We start from the raw sequence: 18,587 nt of genomic DNA, 5'->3' as shown, positions 1-18,587 counted from the left end.
AGGTTAAATAGTCATACCGGGAAACCGTTTGGGGAGGTAAAGAGCCAAATGGCAATTGGCCCAAGCCAAGCTGATGCAGCTCACACACTTCCCTCTCAAAGTTGCTGGCCTGGTTTTGTTTTTTAAAAAACTAGTCTGCCCATATTCAACTTGAAAGCAAAACAGTCAACTTGAAAGCAAAAAAGAAGCAGCTGTCTTTCAGTTGATAAAATCTTCCTTCTTGTCCGGAGATGTACTTGCCACAGACTATCAGACAAGTGGCTATTTACAAGCTTGATTTCATATGTCCTCTGCTTTAATAGAAATAAATGCCAAGGCCTTTAGGTCACAAGGAAAACATTTTAGATGAAACGAGGAGTCTTGTGTCACCTTGAATAAGCATACATGGATGAGTGTCCACTTCTGTTGTCTTGGATTTCTACATCTTTCCCTAATGTGTTAGACAGGCTCTTGACTCTAATTCAAAATCCAATGCCAATGTGGATCTTGCTGAGTTATGGGACCCACATATCTGGAAGAATAGCGGGGAGGGGCATGAAGCAATCAGCCTTCTTAGGGGTTGCCTGTGGTGCACTTGGATGTGGGGGAATGGGAGAAAATAATTATGTGAATCTGCCTTTTGATTTCAAGCAATGTTCCATTTCTCCGGGACTGCTTCGTAGCTGTCACTTTTGTCCCCTGAACCTTATAAGTTGCCATTAATCTTTTTGTCCCACCAGTCTTTTAGCACCACAGCTGTGTCAGAACTTAGTAGCTCCAAAGTAGACCAAGGGCTAATTTAGGTATTTGTTTACTGTTCAGGCAAGTTCCGCTGGTCATCTCTGAGTATGCAGTCCATAAAAGTATCAGAATTGCCTGGCTGGATCAAACCAGAGGTTCACCTAGTTCAAGCTAGCATTCTCCAACAGTGGCCAGCCAGAAGCTCACAAGTACGATGTGGTGGAGGTAGTCATACACTGTTCATACCTATTGTCTGATAAGTGGAGAGGTGCTGTCTCTGAACGTGAAAAGAATTGTTTATACTTGTCATGACAGCTAATCTTTGTTCTCTAAATTATCAGCTTTCCCCAACCTGGTCCCCTCCAGATGTTTTGAATTACCACACCCGTGAGCCCCAACCAGCATGGCTAATGGTTAGGGATGATTGACATTGAAGTCCAAAACATATGGAGAGCACCAGGTTAGGGAAGGCTGGTAGATTCATGGAGGGTAAGTATATAAATGGCTATATACTCTTGTGTCTATGAAGACCATGTGCAAACTGGACAGTAACAATTGGGTGTCACCTATTTCTAAGACTTCTGAAGGCTGGAAAACATCACTCATTTCCCCCCTCCTCCCACAGTATGGAAACTGCTGCCAACCAATAACCATGATCACCTGGCTCAGACTTGGCATTTATATGTACGGTGTGTATTGATATGACAAGATTGCTCCCATAGATAGTACAGAACTCAGTGTCTGAACTATCCCTGATGTATAGCTTGTTGACTAAAATATGGTAAAAGTCTGCTTATCTGAATTACATCTGTATTGCAACAAGGACAGGGAACATGCCATTAATATTGAGCAGCAAGCCATAAAGAAGAACTGGTACACTTCAGCTCAATTGACTTATTTTTTCAGTGGAGCTTAGGTGCTACTACTACTGCATTGTGCTTCTGTCCGCAGGTACTCTGCCCACATGAGTGTCCTTGATCTGCAAGGATTAAGGGGATGGCCATGTACGCAGCATGTGTGGATGCACACTGTAGTGTGCAATAGGGATGTAGATCAGGGTTCAGGCATTGATATTTGAGGCTTTAAAAATGAGTTTATAGGGAGTGAGTATTCGCAAGGTGTTTTTTTTTAACCACTTTATTAACACACACCAAAACTGAAGAAAAGGGGAACAAAAGAAACTGATAGTTTATCTTGGCTACAAACACGATGGCCTTTAATGTGCGCAAGGATCAGAAATGTAAGTTTTCACCATTTTGCTGATGTTGCCTAAAAATTACTCACATTTAGGAGAGTGTTCAAACCAATCTTTTGAAAACAATTTTAGAGAATATGGGATAAATGTAAAACATTTCTGTTAAACAGCATGTGCAGCTGTTGCTTGAACTTGTCTGGAAAAGTCTTTGGACTATATTCAATCACAAATTTATTCTCTCAGAATCTTAGGCAAACTTGCTCCAAGGCGTAGTCAAGTACAGACTTGAGGACATGTAATTACGCAATCCCCTTCATGGATCACTGCCTTGTTGTGGCGAAGGGGCTTGCGTAACTCAGTGAAGCCATAAGCTATGCCGTGAAGGGCCACCCAAGACGGACAGGTCATGGCAGAGAGTTCTGACAAAATGTGGTCCACTGGAGAAGGAAATGGCAACCCACTCCAGTATTCTTGCCAAGAAAACCCCATGGAATGTATCACAAGGCTAAACGAGATGACGCCGGAAGATGAGCCCCTCAGGTCGGAAGGTGTCCAATATGCTACTGGGGAAGAGCAGAGGGTATTTCCAAGTAGCGCCAGAAAGAGTGAAGCGGCTGGGCCAAACCCGAAAGGACACTCAGCTGTGGATGTGTCTGGTGGTGAAAAGAAAATCCGATGCTGTAAAGAACAATATTGTTTAGGAACCTGGAATGTCAGATCAATGAATCAAGGTAAGCTGGAGGTGGTCAAACATGAGATGGCAAGATTGAACATCGACATCTTGGGAATCAGCGAACTAAAATGGACAGGCGTGGGCGAATTTAATTCAGGTGACTATCATATCTACTATTGTGGGCAAGAATCCCTTAGAAGAAATGGAGTAGCACTCATAGTCAACAAAAGGGTGGGAAAAGCAGTACTGGGGTACAATCTTAAAAATGATAGAATGATCTCAGTACGAATCCAAGGCAAACCATTCAACATCACAGTAATTCAAGTCTATGCCCCAACCACTGAGGCCGAAGAAGCTGAGGTTGATCAGTTCTATGAAGACCTACAACACCTTCTAGAACTAACACCAAAAAAAGATGTCCTCTTCATCATAGGGGATTGGAATGCTAAAGTAGGAAGTCAAGAAATCACCGGGATAACAGGCAGGCATGGCCTTGGTGTACAAAATGAAGCAGGACAAAAGCTAATAGAGTTTTGCCAAGAGAACATGCTGATCATAGCAAACACTCTTTTCCAACAGCACAAGAGGCGACTCTACACATGGACATCACCAGATGGTCAATATCGAAATCAGATTGATTATGTCCTTTGCAGCCAAAGATGGAGAAGCTCCATACAGTCAGTAAAAACAAGACCTGGAGCTGACTGTGGCTCAGATCATGAGCTGCTTCTTGCAAAATTTCGGCTTAAATTGAAGAACGTCGGGAAAACCACTAAACCGTTCAGGTATGACCTAAATCATATCCCTGATGAATATACAGTGGAGGTGAGGAATAGATTTCAGGGATTAGACCTGATAGACAGAGTGCCTGAGGAACTATGGACGGAGGTCCGTAACATTGTTCAGGAGGCAGCAACGAAATCCATCCCAAAGAAAAAGAAATGCAAGAAAGCAAAGTGGCTGTCTGATGAGGCTTTACAAGTAGCTCACGAAAGAAGGGAAGCGAAAAGCAAGGGAGAAAGGGGAAGATATACCCAACTGAATGCAGAGTTCCAGAGAATAGCAAGGAGAGACAAGAAGGCCTTCTTAAATGAACAATGCAAAGAAATCGAGGAAAACAACAGAATGGGAAAGACTAGAGATCTCTTCAAGAAAATTGGAGATCTCAAGGGAACGTTTTGTGCAAAGACGGGCATGATCAAGGACAAAGAAGGCAGGGACCTAACAGAAGCAGATGAGATTAAGAAGAGGTGGCAAGAATACACAGAAGAACTATACAGGAAAGATCTGAATGTCCCTGATAGCCATGATAGTGCGGTCACTGAACTTGAGCCGGACATCCTAGAGAGTGAAGTCAAATGGGCCTTAGGAAGCATTAGTAACAACAAAGCTAGCGGAGATGACAGTATTCCAGCCGAGCTATTTAAAATCCTAAAAGATGATGCTGTTAAAGTGCTGCATTCAATATGCCAACAAATCTGGAACACTCAACAGTGGCCACAAGACTGGAAAAGGTCAGTTTACATTCCAATTCCAAAGAAGGGCAACGCCAAAGAGTGTTCAAACTACCGCACAATTGCTCTCATTTCACATGCCAGCAAGGTGATGCTCAAAATCCTACAAGCTAGGCTTCAGCAGTATGCGAACCGAGAACTACCGGAAGTACAAGCTGGGTTTAGAAGAGGCAGAGGAACTAGAGATCAAATCGCCAACATTCGCTGCATCATGGAGAAAGCAAGAGAATTCCAGAAAAACGTCTCTTTCTGCTTCATTGACTACGCTAAAGCCTTTGATTGTGTGGATCACAACAAACTGTGGCAAATTCTGAAAGTGATGGGAGTACCAGACCACCTTACCTGTCTCCTGAGAAACCTGTACGAGGGTCAAGAAGCAACAGTAAGAACCAGACATGGAACAACCGATTGGTTCAAAATTGGGAAAGGAGTACGGCAAGGCTGCATATTGTCACCCTGCTTATTTAACTTATATGCAGAGTACATCATGAGAAATGCCGGGTTGGATGAATCAGAGGTCGGAATTAAGATTGCTGGGAGAATTATCAACAACCTCCGATATGCAGACGATACCACCCTAATGGCAGAAAGCGAAGAGGATCTCAAGAGCGTCTTGTTGAGGGTGAAAGAGGAGAGTGCAAAAGCTGGTTTGAAACTCAACATTAAAAAAACTAAGATCATGGCATCTGGCCCCATCACTTCCTGGCATATAGAAGGGGAAGAAATGGAAGCAGTGACAAATTTTACTTTCTTGGGTTCCAAGATCACCGCAGACAGTGACTGTAGCCATGAAATTAAAAGACGCTTGCTCCTTGGGAGGAAAGCTATGGCCAACCTAGACAGCATAGTAAGAAGCAGAGACATCACCTTGCCGACAAAGGTCCGTCTAATCAAAGCTATGGTTTTCCCAGTAGTAATGTATGGCTGTGAGAGCTGGACTATAAGGAAGGCTGAGCGCCGAAGAATTGATGCTTTCGAACTGTGGTGCTGGAGAAGACTCTTACGAGTGCCCTGGACTGCAAGGAGGTCAAATCAGTCCATCCTAAAGGAAATCAACCCTGAGTGCTCATTGGAAGGACAGATACTGAAGCTGAAGCTCCAATATTTTGGCCACCTAATGCGAAGAGAAAACTCCCTGGAAAAGACCCTGATGCTGGGAAAGACTGAAGGCAAAAGGAGAAGGGGACGGCAGAGGATGAGATGGCTAGATAGCATCACGGATGCAATGAATATGAACTTGAGCACGCTCCGGGAGAGAGCGCAGGACAGGAAGGCCTGGCGTGCTATGGTCCATGGGGTCACGAAGAGTCGGACACGACTGAACGACTGAACAACAACAACAACAACAAATTACGCAATAATGCATTTATAAATAGCATAAATTTGAAAGCTTTTCCTAATACAGGGTGATAGCTAATGATACATCCTGCTGTTTTGAATGCCCCAATGAGCATAAAGTTCAGTATTTAGTCACCGGGTCATTACTGACCCCTAGAGGGACGCCGCTTACACTGGCGTTTTCATGGCAGACTATAGCGGGGTGGTTTGCCATTGCCTTCCCCAGTCGTGACTACCTTTCCCCCAGCAAGCTGGGTACTTATTTTACCAACCTCGGAAAGATGGAAGGCTGAGTCAACCTGAGCCGGCTACCCGAGACCCAGCTTCTGCTGGGATCGAACTCAGGTCGCGGGGAGAGTTTCAGTTGCAATACTGCCACCTACCACTCTGCGCCAAACGAGGCTCTAAGATAACTGCACATGCTTAGAAATCATATTGTTAAGCTTTTGATATTGCTGCAGTTTACATATCTGTGTCTTGATAACCTTTAGACTGGATTATAGCAGTATGAGGGTCAATCCCTGAAGACTTCTCAGAAGCTTCAGTTACTACAGATCATAACTGCTAGCTTACCCAGCTGGACCAGCTATAGAGGGTATTGCTAACCAGCTCTTAAACAGCTATAGCAGTTGCCAGCATCAGTTCAAAGTGCTGGCCGTTACTGATAGAGGCCTAAACAGCTTGGGGACTGGTTATCTGAAGATTGCCTTAAAGCACAATAAGGCTGCTTGAACTGTCTGACCATCAGACGACTTCTTCCTTAAAGTGGGAAATTTCTAGAGGGAGGTCCTTCTCAGTCCTGATGCTTCATGTGTGAAATTCTCTCTCCTGAGAAGCATACTTGGCACCTACTCTGAAGTCTTTTTGGCAGCAGATGAAGACTTTATTTGCCCAGGCATTCCAGAAAGCTGACTATCTGATTGTAATTGTTTTATGGTTTAACCATAGCCTTTGGTTTAAGTTTATTGAATGGATGCCGCTGTTTCTGTTTCTGTTTTGTTTTATTGTTGAATGTTGTTGTATTGTGCTGTGTTTTAACTGTACACTGCCCTGTGAGGTTATGCTGTAAAACAAATATATGTGTTGCTCTACAAATATATATATTTTTTGGTGTTTTTTTTTTTTTGGAATAGTTGTTTGTTTTCAAGCAGAAACTAGGGCTGTCAATTTCATCTAAGCAAATTTCTTTATGTGATGTATTTAAGGGGTACTGAGGGGAGGGGGTGTACAAGTTAGGAACTCCAGGATTCACGTACAGATAGATCAAGCAGCAGTTACTTGAAAGAAGTTATCTGAAGTACAGGAATACAACACTTGTCATCTGAACCTGCTTCTGTAAAAGGATTAGCTGTAATGCTGTTACAAGGAAATAGAGAAAATGGAGCTGTTTAGAAGAATTCTGCAGATTTTGTGCATGCACATGTTCCTCTAAGTATTGTAAAGGAGGTCTAGTACCTTCAGAGATGTTGGCATTTGTGGCTTGATTTGAAATTAAAAGCGAAGTATAGAAGCAGGCATTTGGCAAGAACGTATTTCCATCGCTTGCTCATAAAGAAATGAGCAATACTGCCAGCTGACAGGTTTCTGAAAACACTGATACATTAAGAGACCTGAATTTATCCATAAGATGGTGAGAACTTTCAGAAGAATTCTTTTCTGATTTAAAGACTGCATTAACCTCTAGCTGAGAATGCTCCTTCCACATATTTTAACAAAACTAGTGAAGAATTTTGTGCAACTGATTAAAGACATTGCAAACAAGGTTGTGTGAGGTACAGTCATCTTTATTACATGGAAGGGAAATATTGTATTGTATATTGTACTGTAGTTTGTATTGGGGACAAACTCTTAAGAAACTGTTTTTACTGTATCTGGATGCTTGATCCATGTTTTACTAATGTTGTCCAGTTGTTTTCTAATGTGTCTATTTATCATTCCTTTTTACCACTATTGGAGTAAAGGAGCTTGATGGGTAAGAGATTAGTCTTTTAAATGTGATAGTGGTGGTGATGATGGGCACTAACTACCCTTACTAGAACTGAAAAAATGGTTCCCAGTTGTTCATGCTTATCTGACTGTGTGCAAGCAATAATGAATTTCACCCAGTCCTATTTGGACACATCTCTGTTTTGGGGTTTCCTCCAGGTGTTTTGTACTAGAGCTCCCAGAATTCCTGACTGTTGGCCATGCTGGCTGGGGCTGATGGGAAGTGAAGTCCAAAATATCAGGAGGGCACCAGATTGGGAAAGGCTGTCATAGGGGCTAGAAACATTAAATAACTTATGAGCCATGCAGTATGCATGAACTGAACATACTGGTCTATTTTGTATCGCTTGTCCACATTTAAAAGTAGCACTGATGTTTCTAAGACAGCCATTTCCTTGAGAGAGAAATCCTATCCTACCCCTTCTTAAATTTACATGCCTGCATTGAAATAAAATTCTATTGCCTATCTTTTCAGTTGGTTTGGCTTTTTTTCCACTCTGACCTTTTCTATCATGCCACTTGGGAACTCTGATTGTGGCAGAAGGCTACCAGTCTGATTAAGAGATTTAAATCATTAGTGTAATTAAGAGATGCAGGTTTTGAATGTTTATGGCAATGATGGTTAAGTAGCAAGCATCCATGATACATTCTTTCAAGTCATGGTAACAGCATAAATAAAGAGCTATGTTGCTGATACGTGTAATAGATTTAATTCCAAGAGCTGACTGCAGTCATATTTGAGTGGCTATGATCAAGTCTGAAGCACCTCAAAACTCCTCCTTCCATCTTCCTTCTAAATGGCTGTGTTTTAAAAAGTAAAACTCTTCCAGAGAAATAATGTGAATTTTAACATGTGTCAAGGCATATTTAATCCCTGCCTGTTCATCTTCTAGTTATTTGGAGGAAGACAAACTGTCATATCGTCTGTATTTTTATCCATGTTAATCAAATATTATGACTTATACACTCTGGAATATATTCCATTTGTGAGGTATAAACATAGTGGGCTGAACTGGCAAGAAGTAATTTTAATGCAATAGCTTTTTGGTAACATAACAGACTTTTATATTTCTAGATGTTGATACATCCTAACATCTTGTGTAGTGCAGCTTCTAGTGGAAATTGTCCAATATGAAGATTTATTGCTCTGTAGCTTTCTGAATAGCTTTCTGGATAGTATGTACCTCAGAGGAACAATTTTCATATGTCATCTAATGAGTCCAGGAGTATCATTTATCTACTAGAATTTATTTCATGAGATGCTGACATGATAAACATTTCTCTTGCTCCAGTAAGGAATTGATGTATTTGAAATGTCAATGTATTTGAAATAAAAAAGGCTTTAAACAGTATAAAAAGGTAAAAGGTAAAGGTATCCCCAACCAGTCGTGTCCGACTCTAGGGTGCGGTGCTCATCCCCGTTTCTAAGCCGAAGAGCCAGCGCTGTCTGAAGACGCTTCCATGGTCATGCGGCCGGCATGACTGAACACCGAGGTGCACGGAACGCTGTTACCTTTCCCGCCGAGGCGGTACCTATTTATCTACTTGCAATTTCTTGCTTTCAAACTGCTAGGTTGGCAGGAGCTAGGACTGAAGACGGGAGCTCACTCCGTCACGCGGCACTCGGGTCTCGAACTGCTGTCCTGCCGACCTTTCCGGTCTGCAGTTCAGCGTCTTAACCACTAAGCACAGTATATCCTCATTTATATCCACTCCATGGTGAGAGGAGGGAAAATGCCATACTTTCATCATCATGACAAACAACACAATAGAGCTCACAAAGAGCTGGAGATTCCCTGGAGGGCTGTGTCATGTACAGGACCCGCAAACTTCTGTGAGTGAGCAATCTCCATAGCAGGATAAAAGCCCCGTGTGAAGGAGCCCTGGATGTCCACACTGGAGGAAGCAGGTACAGCCTGCTCTGCACCCTTATTGGCTGCTGAAAGATCATATAAAAATGATGATGGTCTGCACCTGGTGGGTCACAGGATCATTGTTTTTTGAGGAACCAGACAGGAGGTGTTAAAATAGATACAACCCCCACACCAAGGGGTTCAGCATTCCAAGATTAATGCCCATATGGTGCTGTATTGACCCAACATGATGCCAACATTAAGCAACGGATTGGCGACTGCAAACCGTGCCAAAAGTTCCAGCCTAGCAGTCATAGAGAGCCTATGATTTCCCATTCCAGAATTGCCGTGGCTTCAAGTTGCATCATATATTTTTGAGCTACATGGACATTCATATCTCATCATTGTAGACTACTTCTCTAAATAACCAGAGGTTTTGCACCTTCAGGATAGGACGGCTACTCCGTAATAGCAAAAATGATGAAAGCTACTTTTTCATGCCATGGCATACCCAAGGAGATAGCGTCTGATCATGTACCTTTTGCAACTGACTGGGGTATTTTGTTGATCTGCTCCAGCCCAGGTTTTCTATAAGCCAATGGATAAGCAGAGCATACTGTCCAAACTGTCAAGCTCCTGTTCAAAAAATCTGCGTTGGAAGATCCCGATTCCTGCGTAGCCTTACTGCATCTAAGAAGCACGCCAGTCACTAGATCACAATTTGCACCAGCACAAATGTTGATGGGTCAGCTGCTGTGGAGCACGCTGCCAGCTGCAGCATTGGCTCTTGCACCATGAATCCCCAGTGGTGCCCATGTACAGCTAAAAACTTGTCAAACATGCCAGAAAAGGCCCTACAGCACTCATGTATCACCCCTTCCTTTATTGTCAGAAGGGGAGAGGGTCTGGATGCAGGCAGAAGGTGAATGGGTTCCTGCAACAGTGACATGCAGAAGATCTGACATGTTCCTATGATGTAAGGGTTAATGGAAGAAATGCTTATCGGAGGAGCCTCAGATGCCTGAGGAAATCCCATGCTTCAGCTATCCCAGAGTCTGCTTGCGGCTCACTAGAGTCTTCAGGAGAATGATGCCCTGAACTTCCAGATGCAAATCATGTCAGGAGGTAGGACCCCAGCCAGAGCCTGAAGAGTTACTGCAGCAAAAGACCACACAGACTTGAAGTGGTCGGACTGTGCACATGCCAGCAAAGTACCATGATTTCATTATGGGTTAGTGGTAAAGACATGACCCCATTGGAGAGCCCAGTGCTTGTAACCTCTGACTCCACAATCGTAAGAGAATCCTTGTTGGCTTTTTTTAGAGAAATGCTTTTAGCTGAGAAAGTGGGATGTGGTGCATTGTCTGTGAAGGGTTAAAAGGAGATTGGCTATAGCCACCGCTCCTCCCATAATTCAGTAGGTGGGACTTACGTTCTGTGTTCTCCTCCTCTCCTCAATTAGCCCTGTGTTTGTGAGCCTCAGTGCCAGTTGTATTTGCTACCTGTTTAATAAAGCTGTTCAGCGGTTCTCCAGAAGTCTGCTTGGTGCATGGTTAACAGAGAGGTGTGCGGTCACATGAGTAGTTTGCACAAGGAACTCATATAAGAATACTACAGGCCTTATTCGCACGTAACACTAACCTATGGTTTATTTAAGCCATGGTTTATTGCCCTACCCAGGGTTTGTCTGTCAGATTATTGAACAGACTGTAGTTTGTTTTTTTCAGTCCCTGGCGTGTTTGTTTCCCTCCTCTTTCATCTGCTCCCTCCCTGTATTCCAACTGCGTTTGTGGCCCTTCAGTACTAGGATGTAAGGAGGCTGCAGTTTTTTACTGCTCTTGCCTGCTCCCTCTGTAGCCTGGCATGAACCACCCACGTTTCTGGTTTCACATATAATGACAACCCATGGTTTAAACAACCCCACAGTTCATAACCCAACAACAAGCCATGAATTCTCTTTGTGGGTTGTTTGAGGTTAACAACCCATAGTTAATCTATAGTTCTGGGTTCACATGTAGAGATGTCAAATTTCTGGAAATTTTGAGGCCATAAAAAAAATGTTTTTTTCCCGGGTTTTTCTGGGAAAATTGGAAATTTTGGAAAAATTGAAAAATACTTATTTTTTTTAGCACTCTTTACAGATCCAAAGTCATTTTGTTGCTTTAAGACAGCCTTCCCCAACCTGGTGCCCTCCAGATATTTTGGACTTCGGCTCCCATCAGCCTCAGGCAGCATAGCTAATGGTCAGGAATGCTGGGCACTGTAGTCCAAAACATCCGGGGGGCACCAGGTTGAGGAGGGCTGCATTAGGAATATAAAAAAGCCTTTCTGTTCCTAATGTTATTTTACGTATGACTTAGTTTGCTCATAAAATTATCATATTATAAAAGATTTAAAAATAAACTCAGTAAATTTGTAATTCTTGTGTGACTAGATTAGAACTACATTAAATGACTGCTAATGCACATCTACTGTCAAGAATGCACAGTGGTGACTCTAATCACATGTTGGGAAACTGAGCATAAATGTCTATCAGTAAAATATACTTTAGAACAATACTTTTAATAAGGAATGGAAGAGCTAACTATGCTGGGAATCTTGCAGAGAGGATAAAAAAAAAATATTTTCCCCCACAGCTTCATTAGTTCCAGACCTTTTACATCTCTAGTCTTTCTATAAAAGTGTTCTTATTATATAGTTTTTAGAAATCATTTGTGGGGGAGGGGAGTAAAGTCAGAGTAACGATATATAAATATTTTGACTTAAATTCTAAAAGAAAATATTTCATAAAAAGCTGTTGGAAAAAACCAAAAACAGTCCTTGGAAAAAATGGAAAAAAATAGTTTTTTTCTGATTTTTTCCTAGTCTTTTTCTGGCCATTCACATCTCTATTTGCATGTAACCAATTTTATTTGCATGTAACCCACAATTAATTAAATCATGGTTTGTTGTTTCAAGAGAACTAGGCCACAGTGGCCTGTTCTGCACATGCTAAACCATAGTTAGTGGTATGGGAATGAGTCTCTTTGAGCTTGCGCACTGCTCCTTCTCTGCTCTTCCGCTGGTGCAGCCATGAGGAGGAGATCGAAAGCATGCTTAAACTGACAATAGTTCCCCATCTGATTGAACTTGAGAAAACTCTGTTTAGTTCAATCTATGGTTAATGAACAAGCCAGAATAATAAACCATGATTTGATCCTGGCTTGTTTGAACAAACCAAAGTTTAAACTAACGAGAGTTCTTCAGTTCAGATGTAATGAGAAGTTCTGGTTAGCTTAAAAGAGAATCAAAAACATCCAGTCTTCTTGTGGCCATGGCAGAGGAGCAGTGGGGGGTAGGGGGAGGCAAGGCTCATTTCCCTAACACTAAGCCATGGTTTAACACTAGGGACAAGTAAATTGAGTTGTAAATTGAATATAAAGCATTGTACCATATTTACTCTGGTTAAAGGGGACTGTTTATATTATATATTTTCAGGTGGATGGAGGTTTGTCTAGATGAAGAGTTACCGGCTACTACTGAACTGGAAGAAGGATTAAGGAATGGTGTTTACCTTGCCAAATTAGCAAAGTTTTTTGCACCGAAGTTGGTCTCTGATAAGAAGATCTATGATGTGGAACAGACACGCTATAAGGTAAAGTAGGTACTTAAGATTTGCATACAACCAAGAATAGTTCAGTAGTTGCTATGCCTGATGGTTCATAGTTTTACCATGTCAGTATGATCAGGCTAAGCACTAAGTTTGAGGGAGCCCTAGCCATGGTGCCGTCTGCTCCCAGCATCACCCTGGTGGGTCCCTCCAAGTAAGGTTGCCAGGTAGCAACAGGCAGTAGCAGGGATGGGCAGGGAGATTCAGCCCGTCACTGAGAAGAGAAGCAGCAAGGTGCAGTCACCGCTTCACCCACCTAGCACTTTTCTTTACAGCATTAGGCTGAGTGCCACCATGCAAAGAAATTTTTTTTAATCGTTTTATTTTTAAAGGGATGCTTGCAACTCAACATGTCCCTGCTGAAAAGTTGATAGATATTTCTGTTCATCGTATCTTGTTAGCATATGCTATCTCAGCAGAATCTGATGTTTCACAATACATATTGAACTATGTTCCCTGTGTGTATGAGAACATTTCACAGGTGCCCTTGCTTTTGCAAGAGAAAGTTAGGAGTCCTTAATTTTAGGAAAAAGAGATGCTGGGGCTCAAGTTTTGTCTGGAAATAGCACTCTGTGATCTGGACCTTCCCCTAACCTTGTGTGTGGGAACCTTTTGTATTTATTCAGTGACAGGGGATATGCACTCTGCACCAACTTCAGAAATGTAGGATTAGGCTCTGGCATTGAAGGCAAATGGCAGAGCCTGAACCCTGTTAAGTTCTGATTCCCCAGTTTCTTTCCTCTTTGGAAGTAGTAACTTGTCTTACAACTCTGCATCGAGTTGCACGTCCAGCAAGGTTTGAACCTGCAGCCCAGAAGGGCATATGTTGGAACAAGGAGCATAGGAAAACTATGGTAGCTATCGCCTCTTCTTTAAAAAAGCCCTACACAAGTTTCCTTTATAAAACTGAAAGGAAACTCCTTAGGTAAACTGGTGCGTTTTATGGTTAAGAACTTATTTCTATTAGGCAAAGATATAAAAGGTGCTGCTTATGCATGTGGATGTCCACATGATGTCCATTTGAGGATTATGTCTTTTGTCCTTGAGTATGTGTTGTTGTTGTTCAGCCGTTCAGTCGTGTCCGACTCTTCGTGACCCCATGGACCATAGCACGCCAGGCCTTCCTGTCCTGTGCTCTCTCCTGGAGTGTGCTCAAGTCCATATTCATTGCATCGGTGATGCTATCTAGCCATCTCATCCTCTGCCGTCCCCTTCTCCTTTTGCCTTCAATCTTTCCCAGCATCAGGGTCTTTTCCAGTGACTTTTCTCTTCGCATTAGGTGGCCAAAATATTTGAGTTTCAGCTTCAGTATCTGTCCTTCCAATGAGCAGTCAGGGTTGATTCCCTTTAGGATTGACTGATTTGACCTCCTTGCAGTCCAGAGTATGTGTAGCAGAGTGCAATTTATTTTCTTTAAAAAATCTCTGTGTTGCTAAATCTCTCCTGGGAATGTATGAAAGACAGAAGGAAGTACATTTCTGAAGTTAGAAGGAAAGGAATGGCTACCTGAAGAACCTATTCTTCTTTCTGATAAAATAATAATTAAGCTGCAGATAAATTCCAGTGATTTCACTTGTGTGTGTTCCATGGATTTTGGCATCCTCTTTATTTATTTATTGCATTTCTATACCACCCAGTACCTGAAGCTCTGTGGGCCATTCACAATGATTAAACGTTGGATCTGGTACCTGAGCATTTCATGCAACATGAATTTGAGATAGTATGTCTTAGCATTTTATTCTGTGTTTTATTTGGTAGGGGGTTGAGGACTCCTTACCTTGCCTTTTAATTGTTTGAATTGGCATTTACTTGATCATTTTGATGCTCCAAGAAATTTAAAAAAACAAAGGACATCTTCTATAGTTTGATTATTTAAGGGCGCAATCTTATGGGTTGCACCCTAGGTATTCATATGCCCCTGAACTCGGAAGCTTACGAGTACCTATGCAGAGAGGAGGTGCCTTGCGCTTGCCTCTCTACATTTTAGCTAGATGGGCGATTTCACCTCTTGAGAGGAGGCTTCGGGGAGGGGGAGGGAAGGAGACTGTGGTGTCCGTAGGAAAGATAGTAGGAATGCTGTCCCAGTCTCCTCCCCTCCCCTGGGAACACCCCTTCTCCCAGTCTCCACGCTCCATTTTACAGGCACAGAGAAGCAGTGGGCGCAGTTCTCTCCGCACCAGCTACAAGGGGGAGGGGGAGGGGTTGGGAGCACGATTTTCTGGCTCCAAGCTCAGAGCCCTGTCTATGAGCTCGGAGCCAGGAAACTGAAAAATCCTATTTCCCCCCAGATGCTGTCTAGGGGACATAGGATTGCTCCCTAAAACACATATTAGCAGTTCAGCAATGGCTTTTGGAGCGGTGTCCAGAATGATAAAAATACAGTAAAACAAATACATCATGGCAAGCAGTTAAAATCCAGCAGAACTCTACACTAAAAGGGAAAATGGGCACCAAAAATAAAATAACGATGACACCGGGCAGACCTCTCTGGGAAGTTCTAACGACAAGGTGTGAGGGGACACAAAGCTAGAGAGGGTTTGTCTCAGATCTCTACCTATCTTACTTCAGATAAAGTGATGGAAGTCTTATACTGCCAACGTTTTACCAAGGCAACTAGTGTCATACAGAACATGAACAGGCTCCTGTACATTCCAGCTGGGTCCAACTGGTTCTGCTGGGTTAAGCAAATGTGAGCTGCTTCAAAGACTTGGCATTGGGAACAGTATGAAAAGCCACCATTTGTAAAGTGGCAATTATTTCATACTTTCCTGGTATAAGTTAACCAGCATGCTCACAGGGCCGCTAGAAGAAGACTGAATGATGAAATCAAGATTCATTAATTACTTTAAAGAGATAGAGAGATAGATATTCTTTTATAGCATTATATGCTAATCCCTTAATAATGGTTTTCAGACTTGGATTTGTTGATGTGATTAATCTGAGGTTGAAGTGAGTTAAAAGCAAGGCAAATAGTTTCTGTATGTATGTATGTATTACATTTCTATACCACCCAATAGCCTGAGTTCTCCGGGTGGTTAACAAGTAGGATTTAATGATGTGCACTTACATTTTATGACTGATCTTTGGAAATAACATTTTGGGTAGAGTACATACTTTGTTAAAAGCAAGCCATGACTTGAAGTGGTGAATAAAGATGAATGTTTGGTATACCATGTGATTCTCTGTTTATATGAACAAGTATTTTTCATTCAGGATAACTCCAAATTAATAACCTCTGGCAGCCCCTTCTCTAATCACATGGCAGCATCTCTTTCTCCTTTCATATTAAAAGATCCAAACATTTTGGACTGTTAGTCTCTATGTAGAATATTTTAGGCTTGTATGTATATGTTGAAAATGGACTAGGAGCATATTAAGAAAATGGCTCATAGAAAAGTCTTCCCTTTTTCATCTGCATCTTTCTTTCAACAGAGGATCTTCTAATTTGGCTAAAGCTGTGACATTCAAGTCATTTTTGAATAGTGTTCTTGACTTTAATGAACCTCAGTAAAACAAAACATAAGAACTCTAGTAGAATAGGTAGATTGAATATTTGTAGCCCAACTTTTACTAGTTGAGAAGTTAACTGTCATATAACAGCTTTAATTGTTTAGACATTGCCTTTTCTGATTTTAGATAATGAGCTTTTCAACATGAGGCATTTATTGTGCACTCATAATTCCCTACTCACAGTTGTTTATCGGTTCTTTAGACGATGATGTGACCTTCTAATTTTGCTTCTGTGTCTAAAGAGCACTTTTGGCGAGTTCTTTTAGAGCAGGGAAAGTGCAGTATTTCTTTCTAAAAGTGAAAAAAACTGCTTTTTTATTTGTGTATTTGCTCTATTCCATTATACCACAGTGCCACCTAGAGGTTATGTAGTGGAAAAGCAGGAAAGGAAACACTGTTCATGTAGTGCTCAGATCTCAATTCTGCTATGAAACTGAAAGTAGATACAGCAGATTAACAGCCTCGTGTAGAAATGCTCATTGTTCAAAACTCCCATGTAGCTTGGGAATCTAGATGTCATTTTTGGAGTCACTAAAATAATTGAGTAACCTCTCTCTCTCTCCAACCCCCCATTTCCCATTAGCGATCAGGCCTTCATTTCCGACACACCGATAATACAGTACAGTGGTTACGAGCAATGGAGTCTATTGGCCTACCTAAAGTAAGTATTTGAATCTTGAATATTGTTGTGCCCAAGTTTAAAGTGTTTGCTAAAATTTGATGCATCTCAAAGCAACTGATAAAAAGCTGTCATGTCTTTATACTGAGTTAGACCATTGGCCTTTATAGTTCAGAACTGTCTACACTGCGTAACAGTGGCTCTTGAGGGTTTCAGATAGGAGTAATTCTTAGCCCTGCCTACAGTTGAATTTGAGACCTTTTGCATGCAAAGCACGTGTAACGCCACTGAGTGACAGCTCCTTCCCTAATGTAGAGAGAACCTAAAACCTACACTTCTTGAATTACTAACTTGTAGGAAAACCAGGGAAAGAAACCTTGAGGGAGATGGAATTCCTGTGCTGCCTCTGTTTTGCCAAAGTTTTGCCATGTTTTGTTCATGCAGAACATGAACAGGCTCCTGTCCATTCCAGCTGGTTGCAGTTGGTGCTGTTGGGTCAAGCAGCTCACATGTGCTTAGGAGACCTGGCATTGGGGCTGGAAACAATAGGAAAAGCCAAAAATCTCTAAAGAGGGAATTATTTGGCACATCCCCAGCGTAAGTTTATAAACACAAGCTTAACAAGCAAAGTCGTAGGGCAGGTGATTGAAACATGAATTAGGAAATCGCGTCTACAAAGCTTGGTTTTCCACTTCCCTTCATAGCCACTGTCTGTTCTGCCACCAGCACCACCATTTTTGGATTCTGAATAATGCTTCAGGCTCCTGTTGGGCAACTGGGTATGATGTTGACACTTCACATCATTGCTTTACCTTCCCACCCCACTCTCACCTTCTACCTTTTCATAATTTTAATTACTGGTGTTTCATACTTTTGAAATGAATGAACCAGTGCTCTTGCAGGTTTATTTCTCTCTCTCTCTCTCTCCTTCATAACCTCCAAAGAAAACTCCCTAAGCAGCCTGTTCCATTGCTGTATTTCTTACAGTTTTTCCAAACCTTTTATTTTAGATTTATCTTTCTTTAATTTGGCTGAGTACAAGATGAGACGTTTCAAGTTCTCTTTCATTTCTTAGCAGTGTTTATTGCCTTGGCCAGTGAAGAGGGGTGGCTAGGCGGAGCCAATTCAATTGTCAGTGCCTGCCGTTTAGGTCAACAGGACATAGTAAATGGTTGCAATATGCAAGGTGGGAGGTGCCAAAACCTACAAAGCCACTACCAGGGCCTTTGGGATCAGGTTTTTAGCCCTAACTCCAGGGGTGGCCCTAGACCAAGGGAAGGAAGGCGACCTGATGCCCTCCAGGCTTTTTGGGCCACAACTCTCACTATCCCTGATGCTGGCTGGTAGAGGCTGATGGGAGCTGTAGTCCAAAACACCAGGTAGACACTAAGTTGCCTACCTCTGCCCTAGACATTTCGCTGCCTAAAGAGAAGGACAAGATGATTCAAATACAGACGCCAACGAGCCTGGCGCTTGAATTATTAATACTGCATCTGAAGGCAGCAGGCTAGTTTAGAGGGTGCAGGTGGG

At 42.2% G+C, this 18,587-nt stretch overlaps 1 protein-coding gene across 3 annotated transcripts in view; it reads left to right on the top strand.

The window, feature by feature from the left end:
- Positions 1–18,587, top strand: part of IQGAP2 (IQ motif containing GTPase activating protein 2) — a 235,731-nt gene that overhangs the window by 107,803 nt on the left and 109,341 nt on the right. For all 3 annotated transcript variants that reach the window (XM_084833431.1, XM_084833430.1, XM_084833429.1), the window contains exons 3-4: positions 12,757–12,913; positions 17,022–17,099. In XM_084833431.1, coding sequence (XP_084689557.1) covers positions 12,757–12,913; positions 17,022–17,099 — 235 coding nt within the window. The remainder of the gene's footprint in view (positions 1–12,756; positions 12,914–17,021; positions 17,100–18,587) is intronic.

Source organism: Heloderma suspectum, chromosome 2 (assembly GCF_057233095.1).
Source record: "Heloderma suspectum isolate Gila_16-S chromosome 2, 16-S_ref, whole genome shotgun sequence".
Taxonomy (NCBI): Eukaryota; Metazoa; Chordata; class Lepidosauria; order Squamata; family Helodermatidae; genus Heloderma; species Heloderma suspectum.
This window is presented reverse-complemented; position numbering and strand designations above follow the sequence as displayed.